The sequence below is a fragment of the Hydractinia symbiolongicarpus genome, chromosome 3 (assembly GCF_029227915.1).
Source record: "Hydractinia symbiolongicarpus strain clone_291-10 chromosome 3, HSymV2.1, whole genome shotgun sequence".
Classification (NCBI taxonomy): domain Eukaryota; kingdom Metazoa; phylum Cnidaria; class Hydrozoa; order Anthoathecata; family Hydractiniidae; genus Hydractinia; species Hydractinia symbiolongicarpus.
The window spans coordinates 905,347-927,796 of NC_079877.1; the positions used below are offsets into that span (position 1 = coordinate 905,347).

Here is a 22,450-nt window from a genome sequence, read left to right on the forward strand (position 1 = left end):
CCCGCCAATTCCTGTAAATCCCGGACTCGGCTCGTATAGCCAAAAGTATATAAAGAAAGTATCCAGGAAGTAAACTCATTTCCCGAACGATTTTTTAAATTATTTTTTCACTACTAAAACGCATGAGACTTGTAGTTTTCAAAAATGTTTTCATTTTTGAGGAGACGCTGAATAAAAAAAGTTTAATTGCCGGCAAACGAAAACCAGCGATTTCCAGTAAATCCCGGACTCGGCCCGTATAGTCGAAAGTATACAAAGAAAGTACCCTGCGAGTAAACTCATTTCCAGAACGATTTTTTAAATTATCTTTTCACCACTAAAACGCACGAGACTTGTAGTTTTTAAAAATGTTTTCATTTTTGATGAGACGCTGAATAAAAGATGTTTAATCGCCGGCAAACGAAAACCCGCGAATTCCCGTAAATCCCGGACTCGGCCCGTATAGCCAAAAGTATTCAAAGAAAGTACCCAGGGAGTAAACTCATTTCCCGAACGATTTTTTAAATTATTTTTTCACCACTAAAACGCATGAGACTTGTAGTTTTCAAAAATGTTTTCATTTTTGATGAGACGCTGAATAAAAAAATTTTAATCGCCGGCAAACGAAAACTAGCGATTTCCTGTAAATCCCCAGCTAGGCCAGTTTAGTTGAATGTATACAAAGAAAGTACCCAGGGAGTAAACTCATTAACAGAACGATTTTTTAAATTATCTTTTCACCACTAAAACGCATGACACTCGTAGTTTTCAAAAATGTTTTCATTTTTGATGAGACGCTGAATAAAAGAAGTTTAATCGCCGGCAAACGAAAACCCGCGATTTCCCGTAAATCCCGGGCTTGGCCCGTATAGTCAAATATATACAAAGAAAGTACCCTGTGAGTAAACTCATTTCCAGAACGATTTTTTAAATTATCTTTTCACCACTAAAACGCATGACACTCGTAGTTTTCAAAAATGTTTTCATTTTTGATGAGACGCGGAAGAAAAGAAGTTTAATCGCTGGCAAACGAAAACCCGCGATTTCCCGTAAATCCCGGACTCGGCCCGTATAATCAAAAGTATACAAAGAAACTACCCAGGGAGTAAACTCATTTCCCGAACGATTTTTTAATTTATTTTTTCACCACTAAAACGCATAAGACTTGAAGTTTTCAAAAATGTTTTCATTTTCGATGAGACGCTGAATAAAAGAAGTTTAATCGCCGGCAAACGAAAACCAGCGATTTCCCGTAAATCCCGGACTCGGCCCGTATAGTCAAAAGTATACAAAGAAAGTACTCAGGGAGTAAACTCATTTCCAGAACGATTTTTTAAATTATTTTTTCGCCACTAAAACGCATGAGACTTGTAGTTTTCAAAAATGTTTTCTTTTTTGATGAGACGCTTAATGAAAGAGGTTTAATCGCTGGCAAACGAAAACCCGCGATTTACCGTAAATCCCGGGCTTGGCCCGTATAGTCGAATGTATACAAAGAAAGTGCCCTTTGAGTAAACTCATTTCCAGTACGATTTTTTAAATTATCTTTTCACCACTAAAACGCATGAGACTTGTAGTTTTCAAAAATGTTTTCATTTTTGATGGGACGCTGAATAAAAGAAGTTTAATCGCCGGCAAACGAAAACCCGCGATTTCCCGTAAATCCCGAGCTTGGCCCGTATAGTCAAATATATACAATGAAAGTACCCTGTGAGTAAACTCATTTCCAGAACGATTTTTTAAATTATCTTTTCACCACTAAAACGCATGAGACTTGTAGTTTTCAAATATGTTTTCATTTTTGATGAGACGCGGAATAAAAGAAGTTTAATCGCTGGCAAACGAAAACCCGCGATTTCCCGTATATCCCGGACTCGGCCCGTATAGTCAAAAGTATACAAAGAAACTACCCAGGGAGTAAACTCATTTCCCGAACTATTTTTTAAATTATTTTTTCACCACTAAAACGCATAAGACTTGTAGTTTTCAAAAATGTTTTCATTTTCGATGAGACGCTGAATAAAAGAAGTTTGATCGCTGGCAAACGAAAACCCGCGAATTCCCGTAAATCCCGGACTCGGCCCGTATAGCCAAAAGTATACAAAGAAAGTATACAGGGAGTAAACTCATTTCCCGAACGATTTTTTAAATTATTTTTTCACCACTAAAACGTATGAGACTTGTAGTTTTCAAAAATGTTTTCATTTTTGATGAGACGCTGAATAAAAGAAGTTTAATCGCCGGCAAACGAAAACCCGCGATTTCCAGTAAATCCCGGACTCGGCCCGTATAGTCGAAAGTATACAAAGAAAGTACCCTGCGAGTGAACTCATTTCCAGAACGATTTTTTAAATTATCTTTTCACCACTAAAACGCACGAGACTTGTAGTTTTTAAAAATGTTTTCATTGTTGATGAGACGCTGAATAAAAGAAGTTTAATCGCCGTCAAACAAAAACCCGCGAATTCCTGTAAATCCCGGACTCGGCCCGTATAGCCAAAAGTAATCAAAGAAAGTACCCAGGAAGTAAACTCATTTCCCGAAACGATTTATTAAATTATTTTTTCACCACTAAAACGCATGAGACTTGTAGTTTTCAAAAATGTTTTCATTTTTGATGAGACGTTGAATAAAAAAAGTTTAATCGCTGGCAAACGAAAACCCGCGAATTCCCGTAAATCCCGGACTCGGCCCGTATAGCCAAAAGTATACAAAGAAAGTATCCAGGGAGTAAACTCATTTCCAGAACGATTTTTTAAATTATTTTTTCACCACTAAAACGTATGAGACTTGTAGTTTTCAAAAATGTTTTCATTTTTGATGAGACGCCGAATAAAAGAAGTTTAATCGCCGGCAAACGAAAACCCGCGATTTCCAGTAAATCCCGGACTCGGCCCGTATAGTCGAAAGTATACAAAGAAAGTACCCTGCGAGTAAACTCATTTCCAGAACGATTTTTTAAATTATCTTTTCACCACTAAAACGCACGAGACTTGTAGTTTTTAAAAATGTTTTCATTTTTGATGAGACGCTGAATAAAAGAAGTTTAATCGCCGGCAAACCAAAACCCGCGAATTCCTGTAAATCCCGGACTCGGCCCGTATAGCCAAAAGTATACAAAGAAAGTACCCAGGGAGTAAACTCATTTCCCGAACGATTTTTTAAATTATTTTTTCACCACTAAAACGCATGAGACTTGTAGTTTTCAAAAATGTTTTCATTTTTGATGAGACGTTGAATAAAAGAAGTTTAATCGCCGGCAGACGAAAGCCCGCGAATTCCCGTAAATCCCGGACTCGGCCCGTATAGTCAAAAGTATACAAAGAAAGTATCCAGGAAGTAAACTCATTTCCCGAACGATTTTTTAAATTATTTTTTCACCACTAAAACGCATGAGACTTGTAGTTTTCAAAAATGTTTTCATTTTTGAGGAGACGCTGAATAAAAGAAGTTTAATTGCCCGCAAACGAAAACCCGCGATTTCCAGTAAATCCCGGACTCGGCCCGTATAGTCAAAATTATGCAAAGAAAGTACCCTGCGAGTAAACTCATTTCCAGAACGATTTTTTAAATTATCTTTTCACCACTAAAACGCACGAGACTTGTAGTTTTCAAAACTGTTTTCATTTTTGATGAGACGCTGAATAAAAGAAGTTTAATCGCCGGCAAACAAAAACCCGCGAATTCCCGTAAATCCCGGACTCGGCCCGTATAGCCAAAAGTATTCAAAGAAAGTACCCAGGGAGTAAACTCATTTCCCGAACGATTTTTTAAATTATTTTTTCACCACTAAAACGCATGAGACTTGTAGTTTTCAAAAATGTTTTTATTTTTGATGAGACGCTGAATAAAAAAAGTTTAATCGGCGGCAAACAAAAACCCGCGATTTCCCGTAAATCCCGGACTCGACCCGTATAGTCGAAAGTATACAAAGAAAGTACCCTGCGAGTAAACTCATTTCCAGAACGATTTTTTAAATTATCTTTTCACCACTAAAACGCATGAGACTTGTATTTTTTAAAAATGTTTTCATTTTTGATGAGACGCTTAATGAAAGAGGTTTAATCGCCGGCAAACGAAAACTAGCGATTTCCTGTAAATCCCGAGCTAGGCCCGTTTAGTTGAATGTATACAAGGAAAGTACCCAGGGAGTAAACTCATTAACAGAACGATTTTTTAAATTATCTTTTCACCACTAAAACGCATGAGACTTGTAGTTTTCAAAAATGTTTTCATTTTTGATGAGACGCTAAATAAAAGAAGTTTAATCGCCGGCAAACGAAAACCCGCCAATTCCCGTAAATCCCGGATTCGGCTCGTATAGCCAAAAGTATATAAAGAAAGTATCCAGGAAGTAAACTCATTTCCCGAACGATTTTTTAAATTATTTTTTCACTACTAAAACGCACGAGACTTGTAGTTTTCAAAAATGTTTTCATTTTTGAGGAGACGCTGAATAAAAAAAGTTTAATTGCCGGCAAACGAAAACCCGCGATTTCCAGTAAATCCCGGACTCGGCCCGTATAGTCGAAAGTATACAAAGAAAGTACCCTGCGAGTAAACTCATTTCCAGAACGATTTTTTAAATTATCTTTTCACCACTAAAACGCACGAGACTTGTAGTTTTTAAAAATGTTTTCATTTTTGATGAGACGCTGAATAAAAGATGTTTAATCGCCGGCAAACGAAAACCTGCGAATTCCCGTAAATCCCGGACTCGGCCCGTATAGCCAAAAGTATTCAAAGAAAGTACCCAGGGAGTAAACTCATTTCCCGAACGATTTTTTAAATTATTTTTTCACCACTAAAACGCATGAGACTTGTAGTTTTCAAAAATGTTTTCATTTTTGATGAGACGCTGAATAAAAAAAGTTTAATCGCCGGCAAACGAAAACTAGCGATTTCCTGTAAATCCCCAGCTAGGCCAGTTTAGTTGAATGTATACAAAGAAAGTACCCAGGGAGTAAACTCATTAACAGAACGATTTTTTAAATTATCTTTTCACCACTAAAACGCATGAGACTTGTAGTTTTCAAAAATGTTTTTATTTTTGATGAGACGCTGAATAAAAGATGTTTAATCGCCGGCAAACGAAAACCCGCCAATTCCCGTAAATCCCGGACTCGGCTGGTATAGCCAAAAGTATATAAAGAAAGTATCCAGGAAGTAAACTCATTTCCCGAACGATTTTTTAAATTATTTTTTCACCACTAAAACGCATGAGACTTGTAGTTTTCAAAAATGTTTTCATTTTTGAGGAGACGCTGAATAAAAGAAGTTTAAATTCCGGCAAACGAAAACCCGCGATTTCCAGTAAATCCCGGACTCGGCCCGTGTAGTCGAAAGTATACAAAGAAAGTACCCTGCGAGTAAACTCATTTCCAGAACGATTTTTTAAATTATCTTCTCACCACTAAAACGCACGAGACTTGTAGTTTTCAAAAATGTTTTCATTTTTGATGAGACGCTGAATAAAAGATGTTTAATCGCCGGCAAACCAAAACCCGTGAATTCCCGTAAATCCCGGACTCGGCCCGTATAGCCAAAAGTATTCAAAGAAAGTACCCAGGGAGTAAACTCATTTCCAGAACGATTTTTTAAATTATTTTTTCACCACTAAAACGCATGAGACTTGTAGTTTTCAAAAATGTTTTCATTTTTGATGAGACGCTGAATAAAAAAAGTTTAATCGCCGGCAAACGAAAACCCGCGATTTCCCGTAAATCCCGGACTCGGCCCGTATAGTCGAAAGTATACAAAGAAAGTACCCTGCGAGTAAACTCATTTCCAGAACGACTTTTTAAATTATCTTTTCACCACTAAAACGCATGAGACTTGTAGTTTTCAAAAATGTTTTCATTTTCGATGAGACGCTGAATAAAAGAAGTTTGATCGCTGGCAAACGAAAACCCGCGAATTCCCGTAAATCCCGGACTCGGCCCGTATAGCCAAAAGTATACAAAGAAAGTATCCAGGGAGTTAACTCATTTCATGAACGATTTTTTAAATTATTTTTTCACCACTAAAACGTATGAGACTTGTAGTTTTCAAAAATGTTTTCATTTTTGATGAGACGCTGAATAAAAGAAGTTTAATCGCCGGCAAACAAAAACCCGCGATTTCCAGTAAATCCCGGACTCGGCCCGTATAGTCGAAAGTATACAAAGAAAGTACCCTGCGAGTAAACTCATTTCCAGAACGATTTTTTAAATTATCTTTTCACCACTAAAACGCATGAGACTTGTAGTTTTTAAAAATGTTTTCATTTTCGATGAGACGCTGAATAAAAGAAGTTTGATCGCTGGCAAACGAAAACCCGCGAATTCCCGTAAATCCCGGACTCGGCCCGTATAGCCAAAAGTATACAAAGAAAGTATCCAGGGAGTAAACTCATTTCCCGAACGATTTTTTAAATTATTTTTTCACCACTAAAACGTATGAGACTTGTAGTTTTCAAAAATGTTTTCATTTTTGATGAGACGCTGAATAAAAGAAGTTTAATCGCCGGCAAACGAAAACCCGCGATTTCCAGTAAATCCCGGACTCGGCCCGTATAGTCGAAAGTATACAAAGAAAGTGCCCTGCGAGTGAACTCATTTCCAGAACGATTTTTTAAATTATCTTTTCACCACTAAAACGCACGAGACTTGTAGTTTTTAAAAATGTTTTCATTTTTGATGAGACGCTGAATAAAAGAAGTTTAATCGCCGGCAAACGAAAACCCGCGATTTCCAGTAAATCCCGGACTCGGCCCGTATAGTCGAAAGTATACAAAGAAAGTACCCTGCGAGTAAACTCATTTCCAGAACGATTTTTTAAATTATCTTTTCACCACTAAAACGCACGAGACTTGTAGTTTTTAAAAATGTTTTCATTTTTGATGAGACGCTGAATAAAAGAAGTTTAATCGCCGGCAAACGAAAACCCGCGATTTCCAGTAAATCCCGGACTCGGCCCATATAGTCGAAAGTATACAAAGAAAGTACCCTGTGATTAAACTCATTTCCAGTACGATTTTTTAAATTATCTTTTCACCACTAAAACGCATGAGACTCGTAGTTTTCAAAAATGTTTTCATTTTTGATGAGACGCGGAATAAAAGACGTTTAATCGCTGGCAAACGAAAACCCGCGATTTCCTGTAAATCCCGGGCTCGGCCCGTATAGTCAAAAGTATACAAAGAAACTACCCAGGGAGTAAACTCATTTCCCGAACGATTTTTTAAATTATTTTTTCACCACTAAAACGCGTGAGACTTGTAGTTTTCAAAAATGTTTTCATTTCTGATAAGATGCTTAATGAAAGAGGTTTAATCGCCGGCAAACGAAAACCAGCGATTTCCCGTAAATCCAGGACTCGGCCCGTTTAGTCAAAAGTATACAAAGAAAGTACTCAGGGAGTAAACTCATTTCCAGAACGATTTTTTAAATTATCTTTTCACCACTAAAACGCATGAGACTTGTAGTTTTCAAAAATGTTTTCATTTTTGATGAGACGCTGAATAAAAGAAGTTTAATCGCCGGCAAACGAAAACCCGCGATTTCCCGTAAATCCAGGACTCGGCCCGTATAGTCGAATATATACAAAGAAAGTACCCTGTGAGTAAACTCATTTCCAGAACGATTTTTTAAATTATCTTTTCACCACTAAAACGCATGAGACTCGTAGTTTTCAAAAATGTTTTCATTTTTGATGAGACGCGGAATAAAAGACGTTTAATCGCTGGCAAACGAAAACCCGCGATTTCCCGTAAATCCCGGGCTCGGCCCGTATAGTCAAAAGTATACAAAGAAACTACCCAGGGAGTAAACTCATTTCCCGAACGATTTTTTAAATTATTTTTTCACCACTAAAACGCATAAGACTTGTAGTTTTCAAAAATGTTTTCATTTTTGATGAGACGCTGAATAAAAGACGTTTAATCGCCGGCAAACAAAAACCAGCGATTTCCCGTAAATCCAGGACTCGGCCCGTATAGTCAAAAGTATACAAAGAAAGTACTCAGGGAGTAAACTCATTTCCAGAACGATTTTTTAAATTATTTTTTCACCACTAAAACGCATGAGACTTGTAGTTTTCAAAAATGTTTTCATTTCTGATAAGACGCTTAATGAAAGAGGTTTAATCGCCGGCAAACGAAAACCAGCGATTTCCCGTAAATCCAGGACTCGGCCCGTATAGTCAAAAGTATACAAAGAAAGTACTCAGGGAGTAAACTCATTTCCAGAACGATTTTTTAAATTATCTTTTCACCACTAAAACGCATGAGACTTGTAGTTTTCAAAAATGTTTTCATTTTTGATGAGACACTGAATAAAAGAAGTTTAATCGCCGGCAAACGAAAACCCGCGATTTCCCGTAAATCCCGGGCTTGGCCCGTATAGTCGAATATATACAAAGAAAGCACCCTGTGAGTAAACACATTTCCAGAACGATTTTTTAAATTATCTTTTCACCACTAAAACGCATGAGACTCGTAGTTTTCAAAAATGTTTTCATTTTTGATGAGACGCGGAATAAAAGAAGTTTAATCGCTGGCAAACGAAAACCCGCGATTTCCCGTAAATCCCGGACTCAGCCCGTATAGTCAAAAGTATACAAAGAAACTACCCAGGGAGTAAACTCATTTCCCGAACGATTTTTTAAATTATTTTTTCAACACTAAAACGCATAAGACTTGTAGTTTTCAAAAATGTTTTCATTTTTGATGAGACGCTGAATAAAAGAAGTTTAATCGCCGGCAAACGAAAACCAGCGATTTCCCGTAAATCCCGGACTCGGCCCGTATAGTCAAAAGTATACAAAGAAAGTACTCAGGGAGTAAACTCATTTCCAGAACGATTTTTTAAATTATTTTTTCGCCACTAAAACGCACGAGACTTGTAGTTCTCAAAAATGTTTTCATTTCTGATAAGACGCTTAATGAAAGAGGTTTAATCGCCGGCAAACGAAAACCAGCGATTTCCCGTAAATCCAGGACTCGGCCCGTATAGTCAAAAGTATACAAAGAAAGTACTCAGGGAGTAAACTCATTTCCAGAACGATTTTTTAAATTATCTTTTCACCACTAAAACGCATGAGACTTGTAGTTTTCAAAAATGTTTTCATTTTTGATGAGACGCTGAATAAAAGAAGTTTAATCGCCGGCAAACGAAAACCCGCGATTTCCCGTTAATCCCGGGCTTGGCCCGTATAGTCGAATATATACAAAGAAAGCACCCTGTGAGTAAACACATTTCCAGAACGATTTTTTAAATTATCTTTTCACCACTAAAACGCATGAGACTCGTAGTTTTCAAAAATGTTTTCATTTTTGATGAGACGCGGAATAAAAGAAGTTTAATCGCTGGCAAACGAAAACCCGCGATTTCCCGTAAATCCCGGACTCAGCCCGTATAGTCAAAAGTATACAAAGAAACTACCCAGGGAGTAAACTCATTTCCCGAACGATTTTTTAAATTATTTTTTCAACACTAAAACGCATAAGACTTGTAGTTTTCAAAAATGTTTTCATTTTTGATGAGACGCTGAATAAAAGAAGTTTAATCGCCGGCAAACGAAAACCAGCGATTTCCCGTAAATCCCGGACTCGGCCCGTATAGTCAAAAGTATACAAAGAAAGTACTCAGGGAGTAAACTCATTTCCAGAACGATTTTTTAAATTATTTTTTCGCCACTAAAACGCACGAGACTTGTAGTTCTCAAAAATGTTTTCATTTTTGATGAGACGCTGAATAAAAGAAGTTTAATCGCCGGCAAACGAAAACCAGCGATTTCCCGTAAATCCCGGACTCGGCCCGTATAGTCAAAAGTATACAAAAAAGGACTCAGGGAGTAAACTCATTTCCAGAACGATTTTTTAAATTATTTTTTCACCACTAAAACGCGTGAGACTTGTAGTTTTCAAAAATGTTTTCATTTCTGATAAGACGCTTAATGAAAGAGGTTTAATCGCCGGCAAACGGAAACCCGCGATTTCCCGTAAATCCCGGACTCGGCCCGTATAGTCAAAAGTATACAAAGAAACTACCCAGGGAGTAAGCTCATTTCCAGAACGATTTTTTAAATTATCTTTTCACCACTAAACCGCACGTGACTTGTAGTTTTTAAAAATGTTTTCATTTTTGATGAGACGCTGAATAAAAGAAGTTTAATCGCCGGCAAACGAAAACCCGCGATTTCCAGTAAATCCCGGACTCGGCCCATATAGTCGAAAGTATACAAAGAAAGTACCCTGCGAGTAAACTCATTTCCAGAACGATTTTTTAAATTATCTTTTCACCACTAAAACGCATGAGACTTGTAGTTTTCAAAAATGTTTTCATTTTCGATGAGACGCTGAATAAAAGAAGTTTGATCGCTGGCAAACGAAAACCCGCGAATTCCCGTAAATCCCGGACTCGGCCCGTATAAGCTCATTTCCAGAACGATTTTTTAAATTATCTTTTCACCACTAAAACGCATGAGACTTGTAGTTTTCAAAAATGTTTTCATTTTTGATGAGACGCTGAATAAAAGAAGTTTAATCGCCGGCAAACGAAAACCCGCGATTTCCCGTAAACCCCGGGCTTGGCCCGTATAGTCAAATATATACAAAGAAAGTACCCTGTGATTAAACTCATTTCCAGTACGATTTTTTAAATTACCTTTTCACCACTAAAACGCATGAGACTCGTAGTTTTCAAAAATGTTTTCATTTTTGATGAGACGCGGAATAAAAGACGTTTAATCGCTGGCAAACGAAAACCCGCGATTTCCCGTAAATCCCGGGCTCGGCCCGTATAGTCAAAAGTATACAAAGAAACTACCCAGGGAGTAAACTCATTTCCCGAACGATTTTTTAAATTATTTTTTCACCACTAAAACGCATAAGACTTGAAGTTTTCAAAAATGTTTTCATTTTTGATGAGACGCTGAATAAAAGACGTTTAATCGCCGGCAAACAAAAACCAGCGATTTCCCGTAAATCCAGGACTCGGCCCGTATAGTCAAAAGTATACAAAGAAAGTAATCAGGGAGTAAACTCATTTCCAGAACGATTTTTTAAATTATTTTTTCACCACTAAAACGCGTGAGACTTGTAGTTTTCAAAAATGTTTTCATTTCTGATAGGACGCTTAATGAAAGAGGTTTAATCGCCGGCAAACGAAAACCAGCGATTTCCCGTAAATCCAGGACTCGGCCAGTATAGTCAAAAGTATACAAAGAAAGTACTCAGGAAGTGAACTCATTTGCAGAACGATTTTTTAAATTATCTTTTCACCACTAAAACGCATGAGACTTGTAGTTTTCAAAAATGTTTTCATTTTTGATGAGACGCTGAATAAAAGAAGTTTAATCGCCGGCAAACGAAAACCCGCGATTTCCCGTAAATCCCGGGTTTGGCCCGTATAGTCGAATATATACAAAGAAAGTACCCTGTGAGTAAACTCATTTCCAGAACGATTTTTTAAATTATCTTTTCACCACTAAAACCTCGGGCAACTTACGGACAGTCTCCAATTATTTCGGGTAAAACACGGGTATACCGCGTTTTATCATAATCGTCTACCGCGTTTTGCTATCTGACGTGCTTTTTGTCGTTTCAAGTTTGTGAAGAAGACAAGAAGGTGCCGCCATTTTTGTGTTTTTGTGTTGACAGAAATGGTTGGTTGTACCATACATTTGGCTGTTAAGGTATTTGTGATCACGCAGTAAAAACAAGGTTTGTAATATTATTTATTCTATATATTTGAAATTTTCTATATTCTATTTGCCTATAGCTACCTGTCAAAATTATATATATAGTAGCTATAGCAAAAGCTAGCTATATATTTCTGGAAGTGTTTACCTAAACTTTGTAACTGTCAGAGCTATACATAGCCTTTCTGGCTGTTATATACATAGATATATACATAGATAGATATATACAATATAAAAACAGTTAGTCAAGAAATTAAACTGTTTATGTAGTTCTTAGATCACTGCAGATTACTTAGCTAAATAGTTGTGGGTGCAAATCCTACCTCTGTACGAAAGAGTAGCTTAATTAGAAAAGCTGTTTAGCTAGTATTCTCTTGATTTAGGGTGCAGATATATAACCCACATAATGGATTGTAAAAATGGACCTTTTTAAGACTGTTAGCTAGCTAGCTATTTCTTCTAAGTTTTGCACAATACAAGATTATTGCGTATTAAGCCCGTCAAAGCAACAACAAATACTTTGATATCTTTTTAAAGGTATTAATTTCCTTCTCGTGTTGTTCTTGTTTTTTCGTTTGTGCAAAATGATGATCCACAATAATATAAAAATACATTTCCCATACGAAACGTATCAGAAAAAAAGTTTTGTATATATATATATATCAAATGTTTTTATTTTAGCTAGCTCTGGCTAATTTGTTGAAAAATATGCTTCTTAAAATTTAAAAGCGCATATTGATCCTTTTGCTGAAAAACTAAATATTTGTCCATTGTTCAAGAATTTTTTTGGCGTGGTAATTTAATTTATATTTCTCCATGTAAATTTTATTTGATTTAAGCTCTTCTGTATTCGGCATCTTAAAATTTTTTGCTATGAAGTCTTTTTCCCAATCTTTCGTAGCTTTTTCTGCTTCATGCTGAACAGCCATCACTTTTTCACGAAAATGAATGATAAATGCTCTACATTTTTTTCTTGAATGTTCACTTTTAGTCAGCTTATATGACATATGATGACGGTCGAAGTCCTTCAATTTATCTGAATAGCCAAGAACATACATTATGTTCTTGCATACACCTGATTCAAGAATTGGGTTTTGGTCAGCTTTCGTCTGTCTGTCTCTACAGATCTTTTCCAACTTACTATTTTCTGCAGTTTTTTTAGGATTAGTAACTGAGTCAGCTATGCAAGGTTGTTGTTCCAATGTAATTGTGTTTGATGTTTCTTTCTCAAAATGAACAGCTTGGTCAACTTCTAAATCCAATAAGGAAGGTTGCTGTTCTAATGTGATATCTATCTCCATTTCTATCTCTTCATTATTATCATGTGATATATACGCATTATCATATTCTGCATTATCATCATCAGCCATCAGTTTGATATTACTTGTTATGTTTGCTTTTGGATTTGTAACGCCAGTCTGAGAGTAAGAAAGAGTTCATATGAGCTAAGAAGCAGGCTAGGTATCTGTAGAATTAAAGATAGATGTTGTCCAGATATAAGTAGATTAAGTTGGTTAGGACACTTGCAAGAATGAAGGAGGATAATTGGGTAAGAAAGTGTAGAAATAGACTTGATACAGAGGAATTTGAGTTGGGGGCTATTAATATACCCATCCTACAGACAGTAAGCCAAGAATGACGTATTACTTACTTCTTCAAGTGCCTTGCATTCTATTAAATCTCCATTTTCGTCGAAAGTATTTATCTTTGTGATTGGCAATTCAATACCACGATCAACGCATTTCTTCCAACAAGCTTCTACATCTTTTGCTACTGATTGCAGGTTGTCTTGTTTGAAATTTGTCATCAAAGGCCCTTCAACTCTGAAATCATCATCCTCTTTTCCATCATGAAATATGATAATATCATTTTCTCTATGCCACCAAACACCATTACCATAGAGCAAAAAATCTGCAATTCTTTCCAAGTGTGCCTGATATTTCCGTAGAGGTAAGTTAATGTTAAAACAACTTCTTTTCTCATCTGAAAATTCAAAAAAGTTTATTTCGAAACAAAATGACAATCATACACTTTTTATCACATGTTAAAATTTTAAACAAAATTAGAAAGATTAATGTTTGAATATCAAACCAGACTTTTTATTAAGTCAAGCACTTCAAAATATATTTAATTATCACATAGAACAGCCTTTCTGTTTCAGTTTATTCCATGACGACAGAACATTGCCTACGTAAAATGACATTTTCCTGTTTTGCGTTGGCAAACTCGTGTTCGACATTTGCAATTTATATTTGTTTTGCGGCCAAATGCTGCAGTACACAAATAACAGTTAAATATTTGCCAATGTGAATTGAAAACTTTTGTTTTCATGTGGACATTCGTCTCAGCAATTTCTGAATGCCAACATGAATTAGAAAGCCAGTAGAAACAGATATTTTAGACTTACCAAGTACACTCTCTGAAAATTTCGATATTTTAGATGTGTTAGTTGATTTTCTAGAACATTCTTTGGCAATAAATTTCTGTTCAGCTTGAATACGGATGATGCTATTATCACGTATGGATTCTAAGGATCTGGCTGATGTTCTCAAACTTATTTGATTAATTTTGCTGAATAGCTGTTCTTCATTCTCTGTGTGTAAGGAGCTTGGTGAGATAATTCTCGATACTTCTGCTAAATGTGTTGTCAAGCCATGATAATAAATGCCATAAAGCTTTTGTGTAGACATTGACTTTAAATTATGCCCAAACAGATCTTGGCACAACATGGCATGCTGGAAACTAATATTATGTAATCGTAGAATAATTCGTGGGGACCTTTTTTGGGATTTAAGATATGATAACCGAACTAGCTCCATCAATGTGTACAACAACTCTTTGATTTCCTTTCTGCAAGTGCTTTGCATTGATTGGTAAACAACTATTGATGACAGCCGATAGTCAGATCCTCTCACCTTGTCCTTCGAACCATATGTGGCATCTAGGGACTGTTGAAAAATTTTATTCTCTTGAGGTGTCAACACTTCATGCAAAACATCCCACAAATTCTTGATATGTCCTTTACAATCATGCAGTGGTTCAATCGGCATCACTTCATAATTAGCAAGATTCAAGGACTCCATTGTACTATGTTCATTTCCAAAGCAAAGAGCTGGAACACGGATAATTCCTTTAAAAAAAATTGTTGACTGAATTTATAAATTTTAATGAGTGTAATTTTGAAAATAAAATCAGAATTGTTTTTATGCTTTTCAATTTTCCTCAACATATCTGATTTTCTTTTGCTTTATTTGTAGAAAAATTTTCAGACAAATATCAACTAACATCAACTTATATAAAACTTTTGCGAAAAAGGCCAAAATTTGCAAAAGTTATTTTAGTTTATCAAAAATAAAATAGCCCTAACCTGTCAAATGATTTTTTAGTAGCTGTTCAAGGTCCTTTTTGTGCAACTTTTGATGAACTGGTAAGTCACGGTCAAGGTTTCTGTAATTTACTTCAAGACCCAGTTTCTCCACATTGAGTTGTTGAAATGGAGACACAGCTTTTTGTTGTTGTCCTGCTGGACCTGATATTACCTAAAATAATCAAAAATAGTTAGTTAAAAATAGTTAATGTTATGTAATAGAAATCTATAAATTTGTCATTCATATTTTGTTTCATTTACCTGGAATAAATAATTTTCTATACTTTTTGTCAAAATTACAAATAACGAACAACTTATTTTGAAATTTATGTACCTTCTTCCTTCTTTGTTCCAAGGACACTATTTTGTTACTGTAGACATGGGCTATATCTGTAAATCTTGATTTTTTGCATCCACAAAGACAGGGAAAGTTTCCACCATGAGAGTTACCACTCTCGTATTGTATTTCAGGATGGTCACCTAAAATATAAATGAATTCCTGTTATCCTTTTTTAAATAAATTGTTGCATTATGCAGATTAAACTTGTGTGAATTGAATTCCATCAACATACCATGAAAAAACCTTATCACATCAACCACTTTCTTATCATTGACAATTAATGGGTCAGACAATTTTCTAATGTCCATAAGTCTGGTTTCGACATATGAAAGCTTCTCTGCAATGCTATCCTGGGCAAAACCAATAATATAAACGGATGGACGCTCCACAAGTTCTTGAACATCATGACAAATTCCTAAAATTTAATTTAGCGAACATTATTAAGTGGCATTTAATGTCTACTATCAAAGTAAAAAAAGTAAATATTTTTGATTTTAGATATCTAGAATTTTGGTGATCAATAACAATACTTCTAAATGACATACCTGTTTTTGCATACATTTCCTCATCTGTATAAAATAACTTGTCATCGTAAACAACTTTGACAGTCAATAGTAAATGGCCAGCACTCAAAAGTGATGCATGATCAGACCATAGTATGAAGTATCTTGTCAAAGCACCTTTTGGATTTCTCATAATCCCCAAACTTTGATGTTCTTCAAAAATCTTTCTGCGAATGTCACTCAGTGGTATACAACGACCAGATACTGTGAATTCTTCATTGAAAATCACTCCATTCTTTATCACAGCTTTTTTATATTTTTTTGGCTCAACCAAAGATCCTAATAGAATATCTCCAGATTCAATCTTCTTCAGTATCTCCTCTTTTATTTTTTCAAATGTAGGGGGCATAGGAACCGACACTCCACTTCCATCTGTAAAAAATGAAATGTTCTCAATATCTCTCTTTCTGAACAAGGAATGTTAAGTTGATTGTACAAACGCTACGATATATACATCCTCTTTTTGTATAATACATATTTCTAAAAGTATTGTGAAGATGCAATGTGTTTTAGGTAAACATTGTTCTACACACAGAAATCTACTGTAACACTTGAAAGAATTTAAGAATCTTTTGCTATAAATTATACAGATTTGATGACAAGACACAATGTTGGAAGCGTACATTATATATCAATTCTTCTTTTTTTTAGGTACTCACCTGGAAACTTTTCATATTTTCGACGATATTTGCATGGGTTAACAAAATTGTTTGCAAATTTTGATAAATCAACACCGTTATCTTCGAGAAATTCCTTAACAACTGTATTTCCAGTAGTTCCAGGTATATGATATTTTCGGGCCAAGTCAGAGTAATTTATCTGCAAGAGGAAATAAATCGATGTGTCACACAAGTTATTTTTTTGTTCAAAATTGGACAATGATATAAATGGCAATGTGTTCAACACAAATGTTAACAGATACATGAAGATATACCTTACTACCAACATCCATTCCTAACACTTCTTCAAGTAGAGCATGACGATCGAAATTTAATTTGTTTGGATCTGGACTATGTCGTTTTTTCTTGATTGGTGTGTCATCTACGTCTTGATTTTGTTGTAATTTTGTCCGCCCTATGGTTAGAAACAACTCCTTAATATATTTTGTTTAAAATAATTTTTACAGTTTTTAGTTTAGTCAATAATGATTTGCGAGACTGAATTCTACGAACCTAAGGTTTTATTTATTTTTGCTATTTTTTTTGCATTTATTCACACAGCAACTTATTTTCATAACATAGTTTTAATTATTTCTGCGTGTTAATTTCGTGGGGTTATATACTTCATCATGATATATGTTGATTGCTTATTTTTTCATTTTAATATTTGTTTATATATATATATATATGCGTGTATATAATTATTTATAAATTTATATTCAAAAAATGCAACAATAAAATAATACCATTCAAGAAAAACCAGTGCCTGTAGGTGAATGGAGATACAGTACAGGTGAAAGATTAAAATTAAAAAATATATATAGCTATACCTATCATTCTTTTAATTGAATTTTCTTTACTTTCAAAGTATTGAATCGATCTTGATTTTTTGTAGGAAGCTTTTGATTGTCTGATGCCAAAGATTGTGTCTGTTGCTTTATTTTCACCAAAACATTTTTTTTCCAAGGATTTTTTTATTATTTTATTCCGTTCTCTAAGCTCTTTCTTTTTATCAGACTTGGACTTCACTTGAGCAATATTAGCTGATTTGACCTTTGTGAGAACCTTTGTGAATGGAGTGTCATATATACTGTCCCATTTTGAGTTGATACTATTAAGTACAGATTCTGCCGTTGTTTTCATATATGACATGTCAGTCTTTGTTTGAGGAATTGTCAAATTTATGGTGATTGGATGAACTGGTGTTGTGTTGATACTGTTTGGAGTAGTAATCGTTGATATGTTGTTATATGTTACATTTACAGGTGTGGACGTATTATTTGTTGTAGTTGGAGTTTTATTATTCGTACTATTTACAGTGTTTGATATATCTGTTAATGGTTTTTTAACATTGTTGATTTTTTTTGTTCTGTGTGATGTTGAAACAGGAAATGTATTTTTATTTTTTTCTAATAAACTGCATGCTTGACATGCATGTATAGTATGCCTAATCTTCTCATTATCTTTGAGTTTCTTCCAATTGTCTTGAGAAAAATCATCTAGGTATTTTTCCCTTACTTTACCGTTCCACTTTTTTTTTCTCACAAACGCAGTAAGTTCCTTGGACTTTCTGTCAAAATGATTTTTCGTTATGGATACATCAGGAAACATCGCCATAAAATTTGAAAAACGCAAGTCACAGTGATGATGACTTATATTTTTCATCCCATTCAATACTTCAGCACGCATAAAAGCGCATTCAAAAACGTTTGCCATGATATTCGTTATTCGTTCTTACTTTATTCCACAAAAAAAATTTCCCGCTGAAGCTACCATATTTATGTTTTTCTTTTCCCGCAGTTTTTGCGCGTCTTTTAATATAACGGGAAAAAAATCCGACACCGTAATAAAAATGACGTCAAAGTACTGAAAATGACGAAAAATCAAAGAAAACGTCGTGTTTTACAGTTCGCACCACTTAGGGGTATGTGGCGTCATCGGATATTTTTTTAATCCACAGATAATATGTCGACGACTTAAAAAAAAGCCGTTTATAGTTGATCGCGTATTTATTTATATGGGTTTTACCGAATTAAAAAGGTGAATAAAATCACGAAAGCGAGGCTATATCGACTTAAATACAACTAAAAAATTTTAAACAGCTTTTTTTCAAAAATCGATCCTTCACCTGAACGAATAAAAAAAACCAGGATGTTTTATTATCAGTCAGGTTGGTGCGCTTAGTAAAACCACGTTGTGGAGACTGTCCGTAAGTTGCCCGAGACGCATGAGACTCGTAGTTTTCAAAAATGTTTTCATTTTTGATGAGACGCGGAATAAAAGAAGTTTAATCGCTGGCAAACGAAAACCCGCGATTTCCCGTAAATCCCGGACTCAGCCCGTATAGTCAAAAGTATACAAAGAAACTACCCAGGGAGTAAACTCATTTCCCGAACGATTTTTTAAATTATTTTTTCAACACTAAAACGCATAAGACTTGTAGTTTTCAAAAATGTTTTCATTTTTGATGAGACGCTGAATAAAAGAAGTTTAATCGCCGGCAAACGAAAACCAGCGATTTCCCGTAAATCATGGACTCGGCCCGTATAGTCAAAAGTATACAAAGAAAGTACTCAGAAAGTAAACTCATTTCCAGAACGATTTTTTAAATTATTTTTTCGCCACTAAAACGCACGAGACTTGTAGTTCTCAAAAATGTTTTCATTTTTGATGAGACGCTGAATAAAAGAAGTTTAATCGCCGGCATACGAAAACCAGCGATTTCCTGTAAATCCCGGACTCGGCCCGTATAGTCAAAAGTATACAAAGAAAGGACTCAGGGAGTAAACTCATTTCCAGAACGATTTTTTAAATTATTTTTTCACCACTAAAACGCGTGAGACTTGTAGTTTTCAAAAATGTTTTCATTTCTGATAAGACGCTTAATGAAAGAGGTTTAATCGCCGGCAAACGGAAACCCGCGATTTCCCGTAAATCCCGGACTCGGCCCGTATAGTCAATAGTATACAAAGAAAGTACCCTGCGAGTAAGCTCATTTCCAGAACGATTTTTTAAATTATCTTTTCACCACTAAAACGCATGAGACTTGTAGTTTTCAAAAATGTTTTCATTTTTGATGAGACGGTGAATAAAAGAAGTTTAATCGCCGGCAAACGAAAACCCGCGATTTCCCGTAAATCCCGGGCTTGGACCGTATAGTCGAATATATACAAAGAAAGTACCCTGTGATTAAACTCATTTCCAGTACGATTTTTTAAATTATCTTTTCACCACTAAAACGCATGAGACTCGTAGTTTCCAAAAATGTTTTCATTTTTGATGAGACGCGGAATAAAAGACGTTTAATCGCTGGCAAACGAAAACCCGCGATTTCCCGTAAATCCCGGGCTCGGCCCGTATAGTCAAAAGTATACAAAGAAACTACCCAGGGAGTAAACTCATTTCCCGAACGATTTTTTAAATTATTTTTTCACTACTAAAATGCATAAGACTTGTAGTTTTTAAAAATGTTTTCATTTTTGATGAGACGCTGAATAAAAGACGTTTAATTGCCGGCAAACAAAAACCAGCGATTTTCCGTAAATCCAGGACTCGGCCCGTATAGTCAAAAGTATACAAAGAAAGTACTCAGGGAGTAAACTCTTTTCCAGAACGATTTTTTAAATTATTTTTTCACCACTAAAACGCATAAGACTTGTAGTTTTTAAAAATGTTTTCATTTTTGATGAGACGCTGAATAAAAGACGTTTAATCGCCGGCAAACAAAAACCAGCGATTTTCCGTAAATCCAGGACTCGGCCCGTATAGTCAAAAGTATACAAAGAAAGTACTCAGGGAGTAAACTCTTTTCCAGAACGATTTTTTAAATTATTTTTTCACCACTAAAACGCATAAGACTTGTAGTTTTCAAAAATGTTTTCATTTTTGATGAGACGCTGAATAAAAGACGTTTAATCGCCGGCAAACAAAAAACAGCGATTTCCCGTAAATCCAGGACTCGGCCCGTATAGTCAAAAGTATACAAAGAAAGTACTCAGGGAGTAAACTCATTTCCAGAACGATTTTTTAAATTATCTTTTCACCACTAAAACGCATGAGACTTGTAGTTTTCAAAAATGTTTTCATTTTTGATGAGACGCTGAATAAAAGAAGTTTAATCGCCGGCAAACGAAAACCCGCGATTTCCCGTAAATCCCGGGCTTGGCCCGTATAGTCGAATATATACAAAGAAAGTACCCTGTGATTAAACTCATTTCCAGTACGATTTTTTAAATTATCTTTTCACCACTAAAACGCATGAGACTCGTAGTTTTCAAAAATGTTTTCATTTTTGATGAGACGCGGAATAAAAGACGTTTAATCGCTGGCAAACGAAAACCCGCGATTTCCCGTAAATCCCGGACTCGGCCCGTATAGTCAAAAGTATACAAAGAAACTACCCAGGGAGTAAACTCATTTTCCGAACGATTTTTTAAATTATTTTTCACCACTAAAACGCATAAGACTTGTAGTTTTTAAAAATGTTTTCATTTTTGATGAGACGCTTAATAAAAGACGTTTAATCGCCGGCAAACGAAAACCAGCGATTTCCCGTAAATCCAGGACTCGGCCCGTATAGTCAAAAGTATACAAAGAAAGTACTCAGGGAGTAAACTCATTTCCAGAACGATTTTTTAAATTATCTTTTCACCACTAAAACGCATGAGACTTGTAGTTTTCAAAAATGTTTTTATTTTTGATGAGACGCTGAATAAAAGACGTTTAATCGCCGGTAAACGAAAACCAGCGATTTCCCGTAAATCCAGGACTCGGCCCGTATAGTCAAAAGTATACAAAGAAAGTACTCAGGGAGTAAACTCATTTCCAGAACGATTTTTTAAATTATCTTTTCACCACTAAAACGCATGAGACTTGTAGTTTTCAAAAATGTTTTCATTTTTGATGAGACGCTGAATAAAAGAAGTTTAATCGCCGGCAAACGAAAACCTGCGATTTCCCGTAAATCCCGGGCTTGGCCCGTATAGTCGAATATATACAAAGAAAGTACCCTGTGAGTAAACTCATTTCCAGAACGATTTTTTAAATTATCTTTTCACCACTAAAACGCATGAGACTCGTAGTTTTCAAAAATGTTTTCATTTTTGATGAGACGCGGAATAAAAGAAGTTTAATCGCTGGCAAACGAAAACCGGCGATTTCCCGTAAATCCCGGACTCAGCCCGTATAGTCAAAAGTATACAAAGAAACTACCCAGGGAGTAAACTCATTTCCCTAACGATTTTTTAAATTATTTTTTCAACACTAAAACGCATAAGACTTGTAGTTTTCAAAAATGTTTTCATTTTTGATGAGACGCTGAATAAAAAAAGTTTAATCGCCGGCAAACGAAAACCCGCACTTTCCCGTAAATCCCGAGCTAGGCCCGTTTAGTCGAATGTATACAAAGAAAGTACCCAGGGAGTAAACTCATTTTCAGAACGATTTTTTAAATTATCTTTTCACCACTAAAACGCATGAGACTTGTAGTTTTCAAAAATGTTTTCATTTTTGATGAGACGCTGAATAAAAGACGTTTAATCGCCGGCAAACGAAAACCAGCGATTTCCCGTAAATCCAGGACTCGGCCCGTATAGTCAAAAGTATACAAAGAAAGTACTCAGGGAGTAAACTCATTTCCAGAACGATTTTTTAAATTATCTTTTCACCACTAAAACGCATGAGACTTGTAGTTTTTAAAAATGTTTTCATTTTTGATGAGACGCTGAATAAAAGAAGTTTAATCGCCGGCAAACGAAAATCCGCGATTTCCCGTAAATCCCGGGCTTGGCCCGTATAGTCGAATATATACAAAGAAAGTACCCTGTGAGTAAACTCATTTCCAGAACGATTTTTTAAATTA

At 35.5% G+C, this 22,450-nt stretch overlaps 2 protein-coding genes across 2 annotated transcripts; both read right to left on the reverse strand.

The window, feature by feature from the left end:
• Positions 1–11,552: 11,552 nt before the first annotated feature.
• Positions 11,553–15,409, reverse strand: LOC130635489 (uncharacterized). The gene is made up of 5 exons (XM_057444823.1): positions 15,401–15,409; positions 15,029–15,200; positions 14,069–14,791; positions 13,313–13,644; positions 11,553–13,079 (listed from the first exon to the last, which is right to left on the reverse strand). Exons 1-5 carry the CDS (start codon positions 15,407–15,409, stop codon positions 12,417–12,419), a joined length of 1,899 nt encoding a protein of 632 aa, XP_057300806.1. The 3' UTR covers positions 11,553–12,416.
• On the reverse strand, positions 15,198–16,369 carry LOC130635494 (uncharacterized). The gene is made up of 2 exons (XM_057444827.1): positions 15,914–16,369; positions 15,198–15,783 (listed from the first exon to the last, which is right to left on the reverse strand). The coding sequence occupies exons 1-2, from the start codon at positions 16,278–16,280 to the stop codon at positions 15,509–15,511; spliced, it is 642 nt and encodes a 213-aa protein (XP_057300810.1). The 5' UTR covers positions 16,281–16,369; the 3' UTR covers positions 15,198–15,508.
• Positions 16,370–22,450: the final 6,081 nt, after the last annotated feature.

Bases quoted from the DNA above. Each gene is read 5' to 3' on its own strand.
- LOC130635489 (XM_057444823.1), bottom strand. The intron at 14,792-15,028 runs GTTAGGGCTATT...TTTTTTTTAAAG, and splicing joins ACTAAAAAATCATTTGACAG to GAATTATCCGTGTTCCAGCT. The intron at 13,645-14,068 runs GTAAGTCTAAAA...TTGAATTTTCAG, and splicing joins ATTTTCAGAGAGTGTACTTG to ATGAGAAAAGAAGTTGTTTT.
- LOC130635494 (XM_057444827.1), bottom strand. From the start codon at position 16,280: ATGCCCCCTACATTTGAAAAAATAAAAGAGGAGATACTGAAGAAGATT. The intron at 15,784-15,913 runs GTATGTCATTTA...ATTAAATTTTAG, and splicing joins GGAAATGTATGCAAAAACAG to GAATTTGTCATGATGTTCAA.